Source organism: Quercus lobata, chromosome 6 (genome assembly GCF_001633185.2).
Source record: "Quercus lobata isolate SW786 chromosome 6, ValleyOak3.0 Primary Assembly, whole genome shotgun sequence".
Taxonomy (NCBI): Eukaryota; Viridiplantae; Streptophyta; class Magnoliopsida; order Fagales; family Fagaceae; genus Quercus; species Quercus lobata.
The window spans coordinates 23,681,409-23,699,854 of NC_044909.1; the positions used below are offsets into that span (position 1 = coordinate 23,681,409).

Consider the following 18,446-nt stretch of genomic DNA (forward strand, 5'->3'; position numbering starts at 1 on the left):
AAGACACCACCAAACCTACCAGGCTACCACCACCTATCACCCAAAACAGCAAAGGAAAGGAAATTACACGAACAAAAACAATGAGACATATATATATATATATATTGAAAACATTCCGAGAAGACATACCACTGCAGGCATCCAAATATTCCTTCAATACACCTTAAACAAAAAATCCACAACACAGAACATATAGAAAATTTATCTACTTGCAGAAGTTGAAGCATATTATCTATACAACCAATCCAAAATACAAATGCTCCCCAATCCTAAAAGGCTAGCAGAAGAAGGTAGGTATAACCTAAAAGATCAAAGACCCAAGAGAAAGGATCTGCAAGGTGGAATGGAATCTACCAAGGCAGTCCAAATCAGTAAGATGACAGCGGTGAAGCCTCTGGGAAGTTCCAAGCCAATTTAACATTTGAAGCCATGGCAAACAGACAAAACAATGATAAGAATCAAGGCAATGATGATACCCAAAACAATCAATTTTATCTTCATATTCTGAAGCCACATCTTCCTTCTCATTTTAGTTCCCTGTTGCCTAAAATCTTGTGCCTGCAAGGAAGAATTAATATTAATACCATCATATCATATACCAAGTCAAAGTGTTGCTCCCAACTAATTAGGATCAGCTAATTCAATATCAACAAATCAGAGAGGAGAAGAAAATGTGCAAAATAGGAAAGAGACAAAGAATGAGAACCAATACAAATACAGTTTCCATATAAGTATAGAATATTATATGAGAACACTTAAATCTTGCATGGATCAATCCAGTAATTTCCAGAGGCTAAAAACGTTATCCAAACCCCAGAATGGAATTGGTTTCTGCAGTCAATTCATCTCCCAAAGAGATTTTCTGGGACTAACCTGTGAGCGAAGGTTCTCAGTTTTATCCACCAGCAGCTCAATCTTCTCACCACGGTCAAGAACCTGCACAAAAAGATGGATTTCCTCAATCAGAACATGCAGCATTTTTTCTCTTTTAGAATAGGGAGGAATAAGTAGGGGGAAACTTCAAATCCTAAACATCAATGCCTAATAATTTACACTATCGACAATAATACAGTTTACCAAAAACATGCATGCAAATGCAGGATTTATCTTCAGCCAACTTCTACTTCCAAATTACATCATAACATTAAAAAAGCAACCAGCACTAGCACCAAACCTTCTCAATATTTTCCATCATAACACCCTTGACTTCAGAAACCTGAGCCTTCACTTTCGCAAGCTTGCTTATCTCTTCGGGATGATCCACGCAATACTGCATGTGCTCCTTCAGTTTGGACCTATAATATATACCAGAGAGTCAAGATACTTTAGAAGAAACAAAGCTACATCCCTATGAAATGAAATAAAGGATAATAAATACCCAAACTCTTTATTGAGGCTGTTCGCAACAGCAGTTGCAGCTTTCCCTCCGCCATATCTCTTGTTGAAATCTTCCTTAACTCGCTCCAAAAAGGCAATGGGAATCTGTCTACCAGCAGATTCAACAGCAACCACACAATAGGCTGCATTATCCAAAATAAAGCAGCAGGGTTAAAACAAAATCATGCATGCTCTCTGGAGATTATTAACAAACCAATAAGCATTTCACTTTATTTTGTAAATTGCTTTGATAAAATCAAACTCTCCAATAATCCTTTCGTCATTTGCTTTTAAACAAGTGATATAACAGAACAAACTTGAAAAGAAAACGAGGGGGCAGGTGGGGGGGGGGGGGATGGTGGAGAGAACATGTAATTTTTTTTTAAAATATTAGCATCAAAGATGGTATCAAATAACTATTGGAAATAGAAGCCATAATTCTTGAGCACTTTTTGATTTATATACCCAGCATCTTTTATTTCTTATTGGTAAGCTACACATGCACCAAGTGGGTTTTGAATGCATGACCTCAGCCTCCACCCATTCTTATGGAAGAAGAAAGTGCCACTTGAGCTAGGGCACATTGGCTATAAAAGCAGCACCTTCTATGAGTAAGGTAATTAAGAATCGCTGCAGCCAAAATGATATAGCATCTTACTTCGTCCCTTCTTTATCTTTCAATGAATCCCCAATGAAAACGTTCTACACAAAAACCACCATATTGATGAAGGTAAAAAACCAAGGAAAGCAGCATCCTTATGAGACACAGTAAGCAATTTTGAAACCTTAAGGCACAAAGTGAAAGACACCATCCATGGTAGTAAAACCAGAAATGGCTTAGAACACACTTCAGAATGTCAGAAACATGTAATACATGTCACTTGAATGCCTACACTTGAGAGGAGGCTTGATGCATACAGCTGGGTATAATTGACTTGATATGGTCAGTGAAAATATGATCACTCAAATTATAAAAGCCATAATTCCCTCTCAACACACACAAATCCCTCCACCTATCCACAAATACATGCACTGGTTTAAAGGGAATGAAGAAAAAACTACAAAATTGATGCAAATGAGTTACTCCATTTTAAAATTTAAATCAATAAGTTGACATCCTACTACAAACAACTTGAAGTTGGAAAAATCCAGTAAAGTAAGCCTACGGAGATAGTCTGTGTATCAATGAACTCTCTCCTTTCCTCAAGAGGGAACATCTACAAATGGACAAATCCCAAAAGAAGTGAACTTTGTTGAAACTATTAAATCTGAAGAAATTGTTGTAATGTTTACGACAGACCTGAAACATGGATCTGGTTAAAGTCTAAACTTTGTAAATCTACTGTATTGACTCAGGGTTCTAAACCAGTGATATTTTTACTTTTAGGCAGATGGTTGGTTCTAGTTTTTCTTGATGGTGTTGTTGAAGGGATATTCCCATAAGAGAAATCCTACGTCTACAACATTTTTACAACAAATCACAGATGGTTAATTGTTATTGGTTCAAATTTCAAACTAACGCTAAGATTACTTTTTTGCCCCAACAATAACAATTAGTAACAACTTGCCACTTAGAATTTGTTGTAAAAAATGTTGTAAACATATCATTTCTCTTCCCATAAACATGAGACACCATAGCATTAATTCATGTATGAAGGCAACTTCACATGGTCAAGAGTTGAAACCCATCTACATCAAGTTATTAGCACACCAATAATCCCCCCATTGGTCACCCACACAGGCAATTTAAATTTTTTTAACAATCATCCATACTGAGAATTAATATAAAGTAGTGTCAAAATAAGCATAAGCCATACTTTAGTCACAAAAACAACTTGTTATAAACTATCAACACCCAAATTCAAGAATTTAATAACTTCCTACATGCCCAGATTTCAATTTGGATATAATAAGCCACCCTAAGATTTCAATTTTCCTTCTTTAGGCTAAAGAAGAAACTCCAAAGGCTACAAGAAATCCATTGTTGTTTTATATGACCCCATTCAAGTCAACTGATCAATGTTATATCCAATCCCAGATCAGACTACAGTTGGATCAAAAGAAAAAGATGCTAATTTTTCCATTCCAAACGATTGAATCTGGAAACCCAAGCATTCCACATGTCTCTTCCACTCTTACCCATTTTAAGAGAAATATAAAAGGTAAGAAATCAAAACATCAAGGGACCTCAAATTTTGGAGGGAAAAGGCCTTTTTGGCCAAAGATTCTAACTAAAGAAATCTGAATAACACTGCCTCAAACCACATTCCAAAATAATAGGTCTACAATATTGAAAATTCCCATTTCAGAATGCATACTGCAGCAATCTACATTTCTCCTAACATTGCCACTGATATTGCAGATGCTCATAAAAATACGAACACTAATCTCCAATTTCAATTGTTGAGGAAAATGCAGGAGAGAAAAAGAAAATGAACACACAACTTTTTTTACAACCTTAAATGTAAATGTTATATATCTATGTTATTTTAAAATCACAGAAAACACAAACACTCAAGATAGATCATTCAAATCCAATCCTCAGAATCAAATTTCAATAGTAATAAACAGAAACGATTAAAAACACAAATCTACAAATCTGAAATTCCTTTCCACATCCATTTTCTCGAAAGCCAAACAAAGAACCACGGATCTACCTATTAGCGGTCCTTCCTATTCCAAATCGAGCAAGAAAATCCATAGAAAAGATCCAAACAAATACAATACAGCTCAAACACAACGAAATCTGACGAATCCAGAACTTCATGATTCAAAAAATTAATAATAATAAAAATAAAATTATTATTGAGATTTCGTTATTTTTGATTGAGTTGAGGTCAAATAGACACAGATCTTGAGCAAATGATGAAGAAAATGAAGGCCGAGATTGAGATCTAGATCATACTGAAGCCATTTTCGACGAGGTAATTGAAGGTGTGGCCGTCACAGTTGTAGGTGAACTTGTTGTTGGAAGCCGGAAGCTTCTGGAGGCATTGCGAAGCGATGCTCGTGAAATTTCCGGTGAACTCCGTGTACTCCGCCAGAATCACCGTGCCTCGAGCCACGAAGCTGTAGATCAGAGATTGCTGCCCCATCTTTTTTCTCTCTCTATTTATCTAGAATTCAAACCAAACCCTAACCCTAAACCAAAACAAATCAAATTGCAGAATTTGAAAGGAAACGCTGCTAGAAAGAAAGAAAGAAATGGTTTGGGGTAATGATAATAAGCTCTTTCTGTTGTGAAATTACTTATATTTAGAGAGAGAGAGAGAGAGAGAGAGAGAGAGAGTTTACCTTGCTATTAGGTTGTGATATATATAATAGGAAGAGGAAATGGAATTTTCTTTTTCGGTTTGAGAAGGCTCTATTGGACCAAACTAAAGAATATTTATAATGTTTGGGTAGAAACTAGAAAAAATAAAGTAGGAAGGAAATTTATGAAAATGGTGGCTCTCCCTCTCTCTCTCTCTCATCACGCGGTTCTTTATTTTGAATTTCTGTGTACACATTTGGAAGGCCTTGGAAAGTTCCAAGTGGGGGGAGTTTTCTCGACCAACCACCGCCTATTTTAAATATGTATATATTTCTATCTTTGACATCAAAAAAAAAAAAATATATATATATATATATATATGATATATAAAGAGTATTTTTACACGTAATATTATTTTTAGGGATAATTACACTTTATCCATTTAAAGTTCAATCCGTTACTGCTCCGTAACCTACCTCCCTATATGCCGTTACTCTAATACGTTTTCTTTCAAAATCAAAACACAAAGCAGATCAAAAAGTTAGGGTTTTTATTTCTATGGATCTGAGTTCCCAAGATATATGGTTTAATTTTGTTGGACCTGATAGGCTTGGTAAGAAGAAAATAGCCCTTGCTCTTGCTGAGAAATTACATGGAAGTCAGGAACATTTTATCTCTATGGATCTGAGTTCCCAAGATGGGATGATTAATTCAAACACAATCTTTGGTCTCTGAGGAATGAATGGTTATGATATAAAGTTCAGGGGGGAAAACTCTTGTTGATTGTCTTGCTGAGGAGTTAAACCAAGAAACCCTTGTCCATTGCCTTCCTTGAAAATGTAGATAAAGCTGATGTACTGACTCAAAATAGTGGTTGACTTAGGTTTGATTTTAAAGGTGATTCCAGACTTCGCGGAAAACATGCAACAGTTATGTGAGCTTTATTTAAATGGGACTACAATTAAAAAACTGCCTTCCTCAATTGGAAATTTGAGAAATCTTGCTATGTTGGATCTGAGGGACTGCAAACACAGAAAGATTGGAGCAGAATCTTCTACTGGATGGCATTTGAAACCAACTGTGCCTCCTAGCATAAATCAACTACTTTGGGAAGGAGTCGATGTAATTTAGTTTCCTCAATGCTTTTATATTATTTATTATTTAAAAAATAAATAAATTCTATAGTGAATTGAAGCTAATTATTCTAACTTGCTTTTCCAAACAGATTTTGAACAATTTAACAGTCATCAAACTCAGTCATTCCCAAAATCTAAGAAACACCCCAAATTTCACAAGGATTCCAAATCTGCAGAAAATATATCTTGAAGGTTGTACAAATTTGATTGAGGTTCACTCATTCGTTGTTGTCCTCAAGAGGCTTATTTTTATGGATCTGAAAGATTGCACTCGTCTTAGAAGTCTTCCAAGTAGGATTGAAACAAAATCTCTTGAGATTCTTATTCTTTATGGTTGCTCCAATGTCAAGGTGATTCCAGACAATGCATAAAACATGCAACAGTTAAGTGAGCTTTATTTAAATGGGACTGCAATTAAGGAGCTGCCTTCGTCAATTGAGCATTTAACTGGTCTTACTGTATTGGATTTGAGCCATTGCAAAAATCTTTTGTATCTTCTAGGCACCATCATTAGATTGGAATCTCTTAGAGAACTCTATGTTTTTGGATGTTCAAAATTAACAAAATTTGAAGATCATGAGACTGCCTCCACCCATGAACCTGAAATTGAGCTAATTTCTTCAAAAACACCAGTGTCCTCACATGCACATGAAACGAAAGATGTGGAGATTTCTTCCGAAGCAGAAACTGAGAGTGTGTTTTTTCAAATTAAAGGAGAAAATCAGATGTCTAAATTGACAATGCATGTTAAGGAGCCAATTGAGCATCTGAGAAGGAAAATATGATATTTATAGTGGTTGATTTAGGTCATATGTTCTCATAGAAGTTCTTAAGCAATCAAAAATCCTAACTTTTTGATCTATTTTGTGTTTTGATTTTGAAAGAAAACGTGTTAGAGTAACGGCAGACAGGGAGGTGGGTTATGGAGCAGTAACGAATTGAACCTCGGGTGGATAAAGTGTAAAAATTGAAATCACAAGTCAAATTAGAGGCAAATCACAGGTAGGTTAAGTGTAATTATCCCTTATTTTTAAATAGGTTGAAACTCTCTAAAATATTTTACATATGATATTATTAGTACAAATAATGATATAATTTTGCCTATATTAAAAATTCATTATTGTCTCAATTGAATCTCTCACTAAAAATAAAAGAATTAAAACACCAAAAAAATCCTACATCAACCAATAAAGTTTCTAATTCAACGTCTCAACAAATGCATATATAGTATATTAGTAGACTAGATTCTTTAAATAAATAAAAACTACATAAATAGTAAAAAATGTTATAATTATATCTCAATTGGCACTTTTTGGTATTTAAACAAAAACATCCAAGATTCATATATTTTTTGTCCTCATTGTAATTATCAAATTATTAAAAATTTAAACAAGAAAACAAATGCAAATATAATTATTTATACTATCTCGTCCAAAAAATTAACTATTTATAATATATAGATTCATTAAAAAAACCAATACATAATAATATCACTATTTTTTTTTACCCTTATTATTTATATATATTATATATACATTGGTGATGTAACATGGCTCTATTTTTAATTTCCATACTTTTTTATAGAGTTTTTTTTTTTTTTTTTTTTTGAGGGTAAACGGCAGATACTTTTTTTTAGAGTTGAAAAGGAGTAATGTAAGCGAAAATGACATCTTAATTATCTTATTAAAAACGTTTTAAAAAAATTCTTATTTATTAATCTTGCAAAACATAATGAAACCTTGTTTCAGCTTTCTTTATGTTTATTCTCCATGATTACGACAGAGTACTGGCCTAGGAAAAAAAAAAAACTTCGGTGGTCTTCAGTAGAAATACGGACATCATAATACATAAAGATGTCAAAGATTCAATGGGAGTTAAGGGACCGCCAACATGAGAAATTGCTAGGTATGCCATCTATCATTGAAATATCAATGTATATGATATTCAAGGAAATCAAATTCTCATTAAAATAAATAGAAAATTATAAAAATAAAAGGTCCTTTTGAGGGTTTTAATTGGGAAACAACTTGGAAAATCCTTTTTGGAGACAAATTTGTACTCATTGAAAATACTCATCTTTTGAAGGAATAGAGCATTCACACTAAAGTTGCGATAAATGCTAAAAACTTATTTTAGCAACAAAACCACCAAAATGCAAGCTACAACAAAGATGCTATATAGCATCTTTGTTATAGCTTGCATTAAAAAAAAAAAAAAAAAGGGTAAATTACAATGTTAGTCCCTATTTTTTATATCATATATCAATTTGGTTTTTAACCTTTTATTTGTGTCAATTGGTTATTGCTGTTATCTTTTGGATGAAAAAATCTGATATGTCAAATATAATAAAATAATAATAATAATTTATTTGTCACATCAATTGCCAACTGTACACCAACATCATATTAAAAATAATTTTTTTAGAAGAAAAAAAACTAAATCATTGTTCTCACTTCTCACGTGAGATTGGGCTTGGGAAAATATTTAAAATCCCTCTCATTTTCACTCTCACTCTCACTCTCAGTCTCATCTCTATACCTAATCTCTAACTCTCTTAGCTAAAACAGGAGTTGCAAACAGATGGTAATGGCGAGGTCAAGCGGCTGGGTTTTCTCTCCAGCCACATCAATTGACTTTTGGAATTTTCTTTAAATTTTAATCTTCCCATACTCTGTTTGTTAATTAGTTTACACAAACTGTTTCTAGTTTTGAGAAATGAGACCAAATATATATATATATATATATATATCCAACCAAAAAAAGAAAAATAAAACAAACAACAAAATCAAAGAACGCACCTATCTTTGAGTAATTGAGCAAACTCCTCTTTTATAATCTGGTACATGTAGTTTATCGATTGGATTTTACATTGGGGTCTGCAAATTTTCAGCCATCTGGTACATGTAGTTTATGGACATGGATTGAATATGGCAATAATGATTTCGATGATATCATGTGGTCATTATCTTCTAGAGCACCAAAACAGCCATATGCCTGAATATACAACTAGTAGATTGATAAATCCATATTTCTAACTTTTATACACGATCTCTATTATGACCACTGACAAAGAGGATAGAAAGTAGAAACCATAAACAATCACCCAAACCCCAAATGAAAATCCACCTTTTCAAAACACCCAAACCCAAATTCCAAATCAATAAACCTAAGATGAGCGTGAGAGTTATTAGGGACATAGATGAGCATGAGAACGAGTGAGAGGGATTTTAATTTTTTTTTTTTTTATTTTGTTTGACATTTGGCATTTGGTGTGACAAGTAAATTAATTTTTTATTGTTCTATTTGACACATCAAACTTTTCCATCCAATAAATAACGGCAAAGACCAAAATGACATGGTACTGAAAAATTAGGGACCAAATGGACATAATTGAAATATTAGAGACTAAATTAAAATATGGTGTAAACGATAAGGACCAACTTTGTAATTTACCCAAAAAAAATAGCAATTGAGCTATAGTAAGAGCATTCACATTTGCTTTCTAAAAATTATCTCATTTTACCATCTCAAAAACTATTATTTCTAGCATCTTTATTGTAGCTTGCATTTAAAAATAAAATAAAAATAGCAATGGAGCTATAGTAAGAGCATTCACATTCGCTTTCTGAAAATTATCTCATTTTACCTTCTTAAAAACTACTTTATCTATTATTCCATACTATTTTACAATACACTCAACATCCCATTTCTAATTTATCTCATCTATTCATTAAAATATTAATTTCACCACTTCTTTCTCTCTCTTCCTCTCCTCTTTCTCTCTTAGTCTCTCTTCGTCTTTATAAAAATAATTAATAAAATCTAGCCACCACCAAAAAAATACTAACCACCACTGCCATCAAGCAAACCCATCACGCCATCGGCCAGCAACCACCACCATGCCAACCCCCAAAACCCATTAAAAAAATCACCAAACCCACCACCACCTACAACCACTAGAAAGCCAGATACAATAATAAGGTGCAAGGAATAACAGCCTCCAAATTTTAATCCTCGAAGGCCATCATAAGATCTTATGCTTACCTTTCGCTGCATGTAGCCAATCATAAAGGTTATAATTTGATACATATTTGTTCACCAAAAGTTTTTCCTTCCCTTCTATACGATATCCTAACAAAGGAACTATGTTATAGTGTCTCAATCTACCTAGAGCCAATAGCTTAGAAACAAATTGTTTCTTAAAAGATTGAGAATCATTTAAGCTTTTCTAGAAACCCACACAACAACTCGTCGATCTAGAAACCCAGTAACCCATAACAACTCATCGATCTAGAAACCTAGTAACCCACAACAACTCGTCGATCTAGAAACCCAGTAACCCACAACAACTCATTGATCACTGCCACGCTGATATCAACCTCAACCACGTTGATTTGCAACGCCGGTGGCAAGTTTTGATTGAGAGAGAGAGATGTGAGAGATGGAGTAATCAAATTTGGAAAATTTTAGGGCTGATTTGACAAAAATAAAACACATCAGCAAGATGATGTGTCACTTAACAGCGGAATCTAACCGAGAGGGATGATTTGATAACGAAACTAAAATTTGGGGGGTAAAATCAAATTTATGAAATTTTGGGGTGTAAAATCCAAACAACCCCAAACTTCAAGGTGGTACTTTGTAATTTATCCAATTTTCCAAACGCTAGTTAGGATCAAGATTTTCATTACTACTACACAATGACATTCGATGGGGCAATTGATGACTAGCCACATTTTTTGTTGCAATATCTTCAACCTCTTTTTTTTTTTTTTTTTTTCAAAATTCCTTTATCATCTTCTCTATTAAAGCAAATGTCTCTTCAATGTTTGCTGCTCGAGAAGCTTTGTACTAACTTGGGATATAATCTTCTATACCGGTGTGTAATAGTCAAGTTGACATCCTCTTCCACATTTGTTCTTCTATTGTCCAAGATACATCCATATTTTGCTCTCTTGTCCATATTTTCAAAATGTACATAACAGGAATTGTTTTTATATCAAGCGAGTCAAAAACCTTCAGAACATGGCAACATAAATTTCCAACTATTTCTAACTTTCTACAACTACATAAAAATGTCTTATTTGTAGTGTCATGAGAGACTATGTACACACCAGGCTTATGTAGAAACTCAACAATGTATGTATGTACTAACAAATCCTTTTGGTGATTTTTTTTCTTTACTATCGATACAAGGTCAAACTGATCATGAAGCATTCAAAATATTGTAGGTGTGTTGGGTACATTTAAATTAAATTTCAAATAATTTTTCAAATCTCTATTCAAACTTTCACTGAGTTGGGTACTTCACACTCCCAATGTAAATTCATTTCTCATGTAACACTTTGCCCATTTTCTTTTCAATTTGTAGATACTATCCAACCAACTACGATCATGTATAGCATATATGTCAATCATGTCCTCCCATGTTTTTTCAAATTCAATTTCATCATTATAATCAAACGTATAAATTTTAAAAACTTGAAGAAAAGAAGGACCATCTTTCATCAAATTCTCCAACCGTTTTATCCCATTTTGCATTATGTGCCACGTACATAATCCCTAGTAAGTGTTAAGCATTACCTCATTCAATGCCTTTGCCATTGCAAGATCTTGATCTATAAAAATTGTTTTAGGCATTTTACCTACATGTGCAACTAGAAATCTTTCAAAAAGCCACTTAAATGATTCTATTGTTTCATCATCTAAAAGAGAAACCCCAAAAATCGTTCACCCTCTATGGTAATTGAAACTAGTAAACACCCCTAATGGTCTTAGCTCTTTATTAGTACCATATGTAATGTCAAATGTCAACACATCACCAAAATTATCATAATCAATAGCATCAGCCCAAAAAATGTTAGTTATTTGTTCAATGTTATCCAACTATACTCCATATTGAAAGGATGAATTTTTAGTTAATTGTTTCTGAAAGTACCCTAATAAACATCCAGCTTCACCATATATTAAGTTTTTTTGCCATCTTGTTCCAAGGTAATTTTTATGATCAAGCTCGGTGAATCTAAGATTAGCTCTCCCACCAGCCTCTCTACTCATTAACTCATATATTGTTTTTGGCTTAATTCCAAAAGAGGATGCTAAATCAATCAATCCTGCATGAACTTCTGAAATTTTTCGTTAAGATCTCATCATATAAATTGTTTCTGATAGACGAAGAGTGTGATTATGTTCTCCAACAAAATCAGCCACTTTATACTTTCCAGCTTCTTGCACTAATGAAACATATAACCTTAAAGGACAATTAGTCCTTGTATCATCTTGATTATGAGTGAGAACGATATCTTCTTCTTCTGTACCTCGAATGCCTTGTTTTGCGTATACAAGTCCCCTTGATGTTACATTTCCATCCTTCTTACTTTTATTTGTGTAATGTTTTCTAACATTAAAACCCATTTGCCTTCCATATTTTACCCCAAATTCCCATGCATCTTTTGATGTATCGAATTCCATACCAACTCTAGGATTCAAATTTGCAATGGCATCCATGTTTTGAGAGAATTCTCTCGCCACACCATGCGATGAATTAAAATATACTCTTGTAATTAACAAACAATTGTACAAAATATCTACTACTATAAATATAGAATAATGAATGCTTTTCTTTGAAAATAAAAGCTGAAAATTTGTGTATTAACATTGTACTTATCATATATAAGAATTACAACAAACCAATATATGATCATGAGAGATGATGACCCAATTGATAATGAACAGTTCAAGCTAAAATTTATTAAGAAATTGTTAAAGTGTATCATACCTATACAAAGACAAAAATTCAATTATCTAAATTTTCAATTTCTATGACAATAAATTTTGATCACTAAATTTTGTCTGCAAACATGAAATGCAAAGACTAAAACACTACAGTTTAAACACATTCAGGACCTAAAAGCATAGAATTCAACCAATGTAACATCTAACTAGTAAAATAGGAATTTTAGCTATATCCCCTGTATCATTGACCATCCATTTCTTTAATTTTGCTAGATCATATTTCATATATCCATTTGAAAATGTGCAACATTCAAGTTGGAGCAAAAAACTACCCAAAAATATTCCTCAAAACAAGAACTAAATAATTATTCCATGATGAAATATAGATCACTAGTAGAATTAAAATTAAACCACAACGTACAAGCCCTATCCCTAACCCCTAACCCAACCATCCTCTTACCCAAAAAATAATTTTTTATTATTATTCAATGTATACAAAAGAGAGAACTCACCTCCTCGAGTCAAATGATGTCGGAAGCAACATAGGAATCAAAGATGGATCGGCAGTGACTATGCCAAATGGGATTTTGAGGATTTTCAAGATATAATGGCCAAGTATCGTCAGAACTAGCAATATGGCCAGTGGCTACGCACTTCAAAGAGAGCTTCACTCCTTGAGAGTTGAGACAACTTCACGCTTGAGAGAGAGATTTTGATTTTGTGTTTTAAGCCTTTTAGGTAAGATGAAGCACATGGGGTTTGAAAAATTTTAAGGGTGAAATGGTCTTTTTATTATTTGGTGAGGTGTTGAATTTATGAGCCTTTGGATTAAATGAATGGTTGATATTAAAGTTATTGCACACTGTGCAATACCTTAGGTATTGCACAAGATCTCAATTCCGGTTGTCACTACCTTTGTCATCACTACCCATGTCATCCAAGCTATCATGAACCTAAAAAAATGCCATGAACATCAAGGCCCAAGCCCAAGTCATGAGCACTAGTCCATTCTTTGTTCCAATTTGCCTTAAAGAGTGACATGTCAAGGGATGGATTGGACTGGTTGATTTGACTTGGGTAGAGGCATGAAATTGTTGATTGATGATTTTGTTTTAGGTAGAGGGCATTAGAGTAGTGGAATATCAATATTAGTTTTAACATGTGGTCAATTGTGTAAAGTATAGAGGGTATGAGATTGGGGAATAATAATATTTATGGTAAGTAATATTAAATCTAAACCTTTCATGTTACTAATATTTAAAAATAAATACAAATTTGACAAGTATGGTTTACTAAAATTTATTTTATTAAATTATATTTTAAAAGTAATTGTATAATAAAATGTGGTCACCCACACAACACATGACCACTTTTTGTCTTGATAAAAAGTTTAAAGGAGGCAATTTGTTCAATTGCAATATCAAATTTGAAAATGATCCCAAATTTAGGGAGTTCTTGGGTTTTATTTTTTGGAAAATTTGTCCAAGAAGCTCTCCATAATTGGACGAGCGCACAAGATAGTCTAGCTATGTTTGTCTCAGGTGTAAAAGAAATACGAAAAATATTTTACACCATTGGTTGTGTTTGGGTTGGCCAAAAAACTTAGTTAAATTGATAATGAATTTCAGTTGACTACCCCCTTCAGTGTAAAACCATTTACACTTGTATTTCACCTTCAAACAAATTACACCCATTTTCAACTTCTATGAGAGAGAGAGAGAGAGAGAGAGAGAGAGAGAGAGAGAGAGAGAGAGAGAGAGAGAGAGAGAGAGAGAGAGAGAGAGAGAGAGAGAGGCCAAGAAACTATTTGTGGCCTTGACTCCAATCACCTCGCCAACACCAGCGGTGGCCTCACATCTCAACCTCAACTTCTCTCTAAAACCGAAACCCATAACCTCTCTCAATTTGGATCGGTCTCACCCTCCCTTTCTTCTCTTTGATTTGATAAGGTGGAGCCTCCATGGCTTCTCCACAACAAACCCCATGCAACACCACTCCATAGTGGTCTTCTCCCTTTCATCTCACTTTTTTTTCTCTAACTCGAACCAAACCCCCACTCTTCTCTAGCTGATTTTCTTTTTCTTTGATCTCTGATTTTGTGTTTGTTTTGGTGGCAATAGAGTAGTGGTGGCCGTTTTTTTTCCTCCTCCTGATCTAGATTTTGGGTAGCTGGTAGTGGGTTGTGCTTGTCCTTGATGGTGGTAGTTGGTGGCTAGCTTGTACTTACATTTTCTAGAAATAGATTTTTTACATGCAAGATCAAACACAAGAAATAATTTTCTTGCATAATTTCCACAATACAGTCAAACAGTAAAAAATGTTTTCCTTTACATAAAAAATTTTCACCTAAAAATATTTTACATGGAACTAAATATAGGCTCTACTGAGATTGAGCAGAGGCATTTTTGTCATCTAAATAGTACTGCAGGGTAATTTGGGAACTAGGGGAACTCTTTGTAGCCCTCGCCTCTGCGCTTCCCTTCACTTTCCCGCCAAAAGCACTGTTTTTTTTTTTTTTTTTTTTTGAGGGCGCCAAAAGCACTGTTAGTAATATAGAAAGGCATTGCCAATTTGGCATACCCTGTTTATTAGTATTTCTCTATCTCTCTCTCACACACATACTGTTACTCAAAGCCACCTCTCAATCCACCAATGGACATGGAAATGGACATTCCTCTCCCAGAAGAGCTTGAATTCCTTGAATCCAACTCTCACCTCTACGAAGACGACTACCCAGACCTCGAACCACCGGAACCCTACCCACAACAAGAAGAACCTCAACCACCTTCACCTTCGTCGCCTACAGATCCGCCACTTATCTCTGAAACTCAAACCAACGGCCACAAGCGTCATCGATCGGATGGCCTCCATTCCTCCACAACAGAAAACACTGCTCCCTCGGATGATAAACGGTCCAGAATTGACGTCCTGGAGCCGGAGCCGGTGCCCGACGAGGAGGATTGGCTGCGCTACTCGCCGCCGCCAGCACGGGAGCCGAGTCCTGTGGTGGAGGAACAAGAGGAGAAGATCGTGTCCAGGTACGCGTCGCAGATCGACGGAGATTGTATTCCGGTGACTGCACCGAGCGGAGATAGGGTTTATGCGAAGATATGTAGGGTCGTGAGGGAGGAGCGTTTGAACAAATTGCATGCGAAAACGCAGTCTGGTGGTAGGGTTATTACTTTTGCTCTTTTTCTGTTTGGTTTCCAAGAATCTTGCCCTCTATTTTTTATAATTATTCGTAAAATTTTCATTTGACTGCCTTGTAAAATTGTTGGTCCGTTTCATTATAAAATGTAATTGAACATTTGAGGAATAAGAAAAAAAAAGAAATGTAGAAAGCTAGTTTATCTTCACCATTAGCGTACTGAAGTTTTAGTGACAGTGATAAATTTTAATGTACCAAGCGTTAAGTATTGATTTAAAATTATAGATTAAGGAATTTTGAAAAATGTGTATTCCAAATCTTTAGGGACTACTAAATTGAGGCAGGCCACATAGAACTTTAATGATTCAAGTTTTTCAACCCCTATAGGTTATAATCTGAGTAGCACAGACACAAGCATGGGTACAACACAATGATATGAGCAATTTCTGAAAAATTAAAACATGACAAGGCTGGTACGACACCACTGGTATGATGTGGGTACAACACGGATACAACATGGGTATGGTATCCCAAATGAAGTGGCCGTGTTTCCTAGGTTATAACTTGTGGTCTTCTTTTTAGATTTGCTGCTTGTAATTCTATTTGACAAACTCCAGTGGCTAGAACTTGCCTTATATCCAATATGCCTACATTGGGGAATCAAGAACCTAAAGGAGTAATGAGTTGTAGTTGAAGCCTACAAGTAAGAACTGTTGTGAAGGGTTTGGTGGTTCCATGTCATCAAAAAATAAAATAAAATTATAAGTTGGGGACAAAGGATGTGGAAAAGAATATTCAGAAACTTGAATTGTGTCAAGAGTAAAGAAGAGACTTGAATTGTGTCAAGTGCATTGAAGATAAAGATCAAAGAGTGTTTTTAAAGAAAGGGGAGATTAAAGAGAGATGGAAAAAGTATTTTGATAAACTTTTTCATGGAAGCGATACTAGAAGTTGGAGCGAATTGCATAACCCAATTAAGGATAGAAATTGTAGGTTTGTTTGAAGAATTATGATAATTGAGGTAAAGGATGCATTAAGGAGGATGAAATTGGTATAAGTTGTGGAACCTCATGAAATTTCCATTAAGTGTGGAATTTCTTGGGTTATGTGGTTGTATGCTGGTTGACAAAGTTTTTTCCATAAGATGTTAAATGTTAACAAAATGCTTAATGATTGGAGGAGAAACACTCACTAGAACAAAGGAGATATTTAAAACTGTATAAAATACTGTGAAATTAATGTTATGAGTCGCATTATGAAGATAAGGGAGAGAGTGATTGAACATATGCATGAAACAACAATATTGGGAAATGGATTTGGTTTTATGCCAGGGTGATCTATTATGGAAGTTATTTTCTTCTAGATCTCTAATGTAACATATAGGGAAGCTTGTATAGATCTACATATGGTTTATATTGATCTTGAGAATGTGGGTGATGGTACTAGGGTAAAGTTTTGGGAGGATGAATGGTGTAGGGATTGTTCTCTTAAGGAAGCATTTCCAGAATTGTATAGTATTGGTCGGACAAGGGAGTCTTTAGTGTTGGAGGTTATGCGGTTCTCTGATGGGAGGCTACATTGGGACATTTAGTTTTGTCATCCACCGCAGGATTGGGAGTTAGTATCCTTGGATCTTTTTTGGGATGTGCTTTATTCCACGAATGTGCGGGGTGTTTTTTTTTTTTTTTTGATAGGTAAAGAAAATTTTATTCAAAAACATAATAATGAGTCACCCAAGTATATAGGAAGTATACAGCGGGGGACAAAAATAATCAAAAACATAAATGACAAGCATCCATCAAATCATAGACCGAAAAAATAGAATGACTTCCTATGATAGACATCCAATCCGATAGAGTTTTAAAGAAGAAAAGTTTTAAATCAGTTATAGTCCTTTCAGAATCTTCAAAACACTAGTTTTCTCTCTCTCGCCAAATGCACCAAATCAAACAATGAGGGACAGCCATCCAAATAACACCATTACGATGATGACCAAGATTTCCTTGCCAACATGCAAAGAGCTCAACCACATTCTTTGGCATCTCCCAGTAGATACCAAACAAGGTGAACACTATAGACCACAACTCATAAACAATAGGACAATGTAGTAAAAGATTGTCTATCAATTCTCCATTACTTTTGCACATATAACACCAATCTAGAATCAACACCTTCTTATGTAAATTATCAATAGTCAAGATAGTTCCTAAAGCTGTAGTCCAAACAAAAAATGCGACTTTGGAAGGAACCTTCTACTTCCAAATACTTCTCCAAGGGAAGGATTGAGTGCATACACCCAACAAAGCTTGATAATAACTGCTTGCCTCAAAGCCCTTGCTCTTAGCAGGTGTACACATCTTATCCTCACCAATACCTCTCAACGAGACTCCATATATAACATCCCAAAAAACGGACAGAATCTGATTTCCCTATCATGAATTTCTCGCAAGAATTTCAAGTCCCAAAAAAGAACCCCTTTAGGAAATTGCATGAGATTAGCCACATAAGCCTCCTTATCATTATTGATTCTGAATAAATCTGGAAAACACGTACTCAAAGGATTATCCCACATCGGACATCATGCCAAAATTTCACTCTAGCGTCTTCAATCTGAAACTGAATGTAGCGAGAAAAAGTAGACCAATCACCACTAATAGTTTTCCACAAACTCACCCCATAGGAGTTTGGAACAAAATTAGAGCACTAATCTCCCTCCTCAACTCCATATTTAATCCTTATTACCCTTCTCCATAACGCTTCTCTCTCATACCCAAATCTCCACAACCATTTTCCCAAT

At 34.6% G+C, this 18,446-nt stretch overlaps 3 protein-coding genes across 6 annotated transcripts in view; 1 reads left to right on the forward strand and 2 right to left on the reverse strand.

Annotated features, from left to right (window-relative positions):
* Window positions 1–73: 73 nt before the first annotated feature.
* Window positions 74–4,785, reverse strand: LOC115995044 (putative vesicle-associated membrane protein 726). Of its 2 annotated transcripts, XM_031119455.1 has the most exons (6): window positions 4,672–4,785; window positions 4,283–4,518; window positions 1,379–1,520; window positions 1,175–1,295; window positions 874–936; window positions 74–558 (listed from the first exon to the last, which is right to left on the reverse strand). In XM_031119455.1, exons 2-6 carry the CDS (start codon window positions 4,470–4,472, stop codon window positions 415–417), a joined length of 660 nt encoding a protein of 219 aa, XP_030975315.1. In that variant the 5' UTR covers window positions 4,473–4,518; window positions 4,672–4,785; the 3' UTR covers window positions 74–414. The 2 variants fall into 2 exon arrangements, with proteins under 2 accessions (XP_030975315.1, XP_030975314.1); XM_031119454.1 differs by having other exon boundaries at window positions 4,283–4,784.
* Window positions 4,786–11,904: 7,119 nt separating this feature from the next.
* Window positions 11,905–12,273, reverse strand: LOC115950007 (protein FAR1-RELATED SEQUENCE 5-like). The gene has a single exon (XM_031067261.1). It carries the CDS (start codon window positions 12,271–12,273, stop codon window positions 11,905–11,907), a length of 369 nt encoding a protein of 122 aa, XP_030923121.1.
* Window positions 12,274–15,066: 2,793 nt separating this feature from the next.
* The window catches only part of LOC115995297 (chromosome transmission fidelity protein 18 homolog), a 35,342-nt gene continuing 31,962 nt past the window's right edge, over window positions 15,067–18,446 (forward strand). For 2 of the 3 annotated variants that reach the window (XM_031119805.1, XM_031119806.1), the window contains exon 1: window positions 15,067–15,670. In XM_031119805.1, the coding sequence (XP_030975665.1) occupies window positions 15,154–15,670 (517 nt within the window). In that variant the 5' untranslated portion in view covers window positions 15,067–15,153. The remainder of the gene's footprint in view (window positions 15,671–18,446) is intronic. The other variant, XM_031119804.1, reaches the window with a different exon arrangement.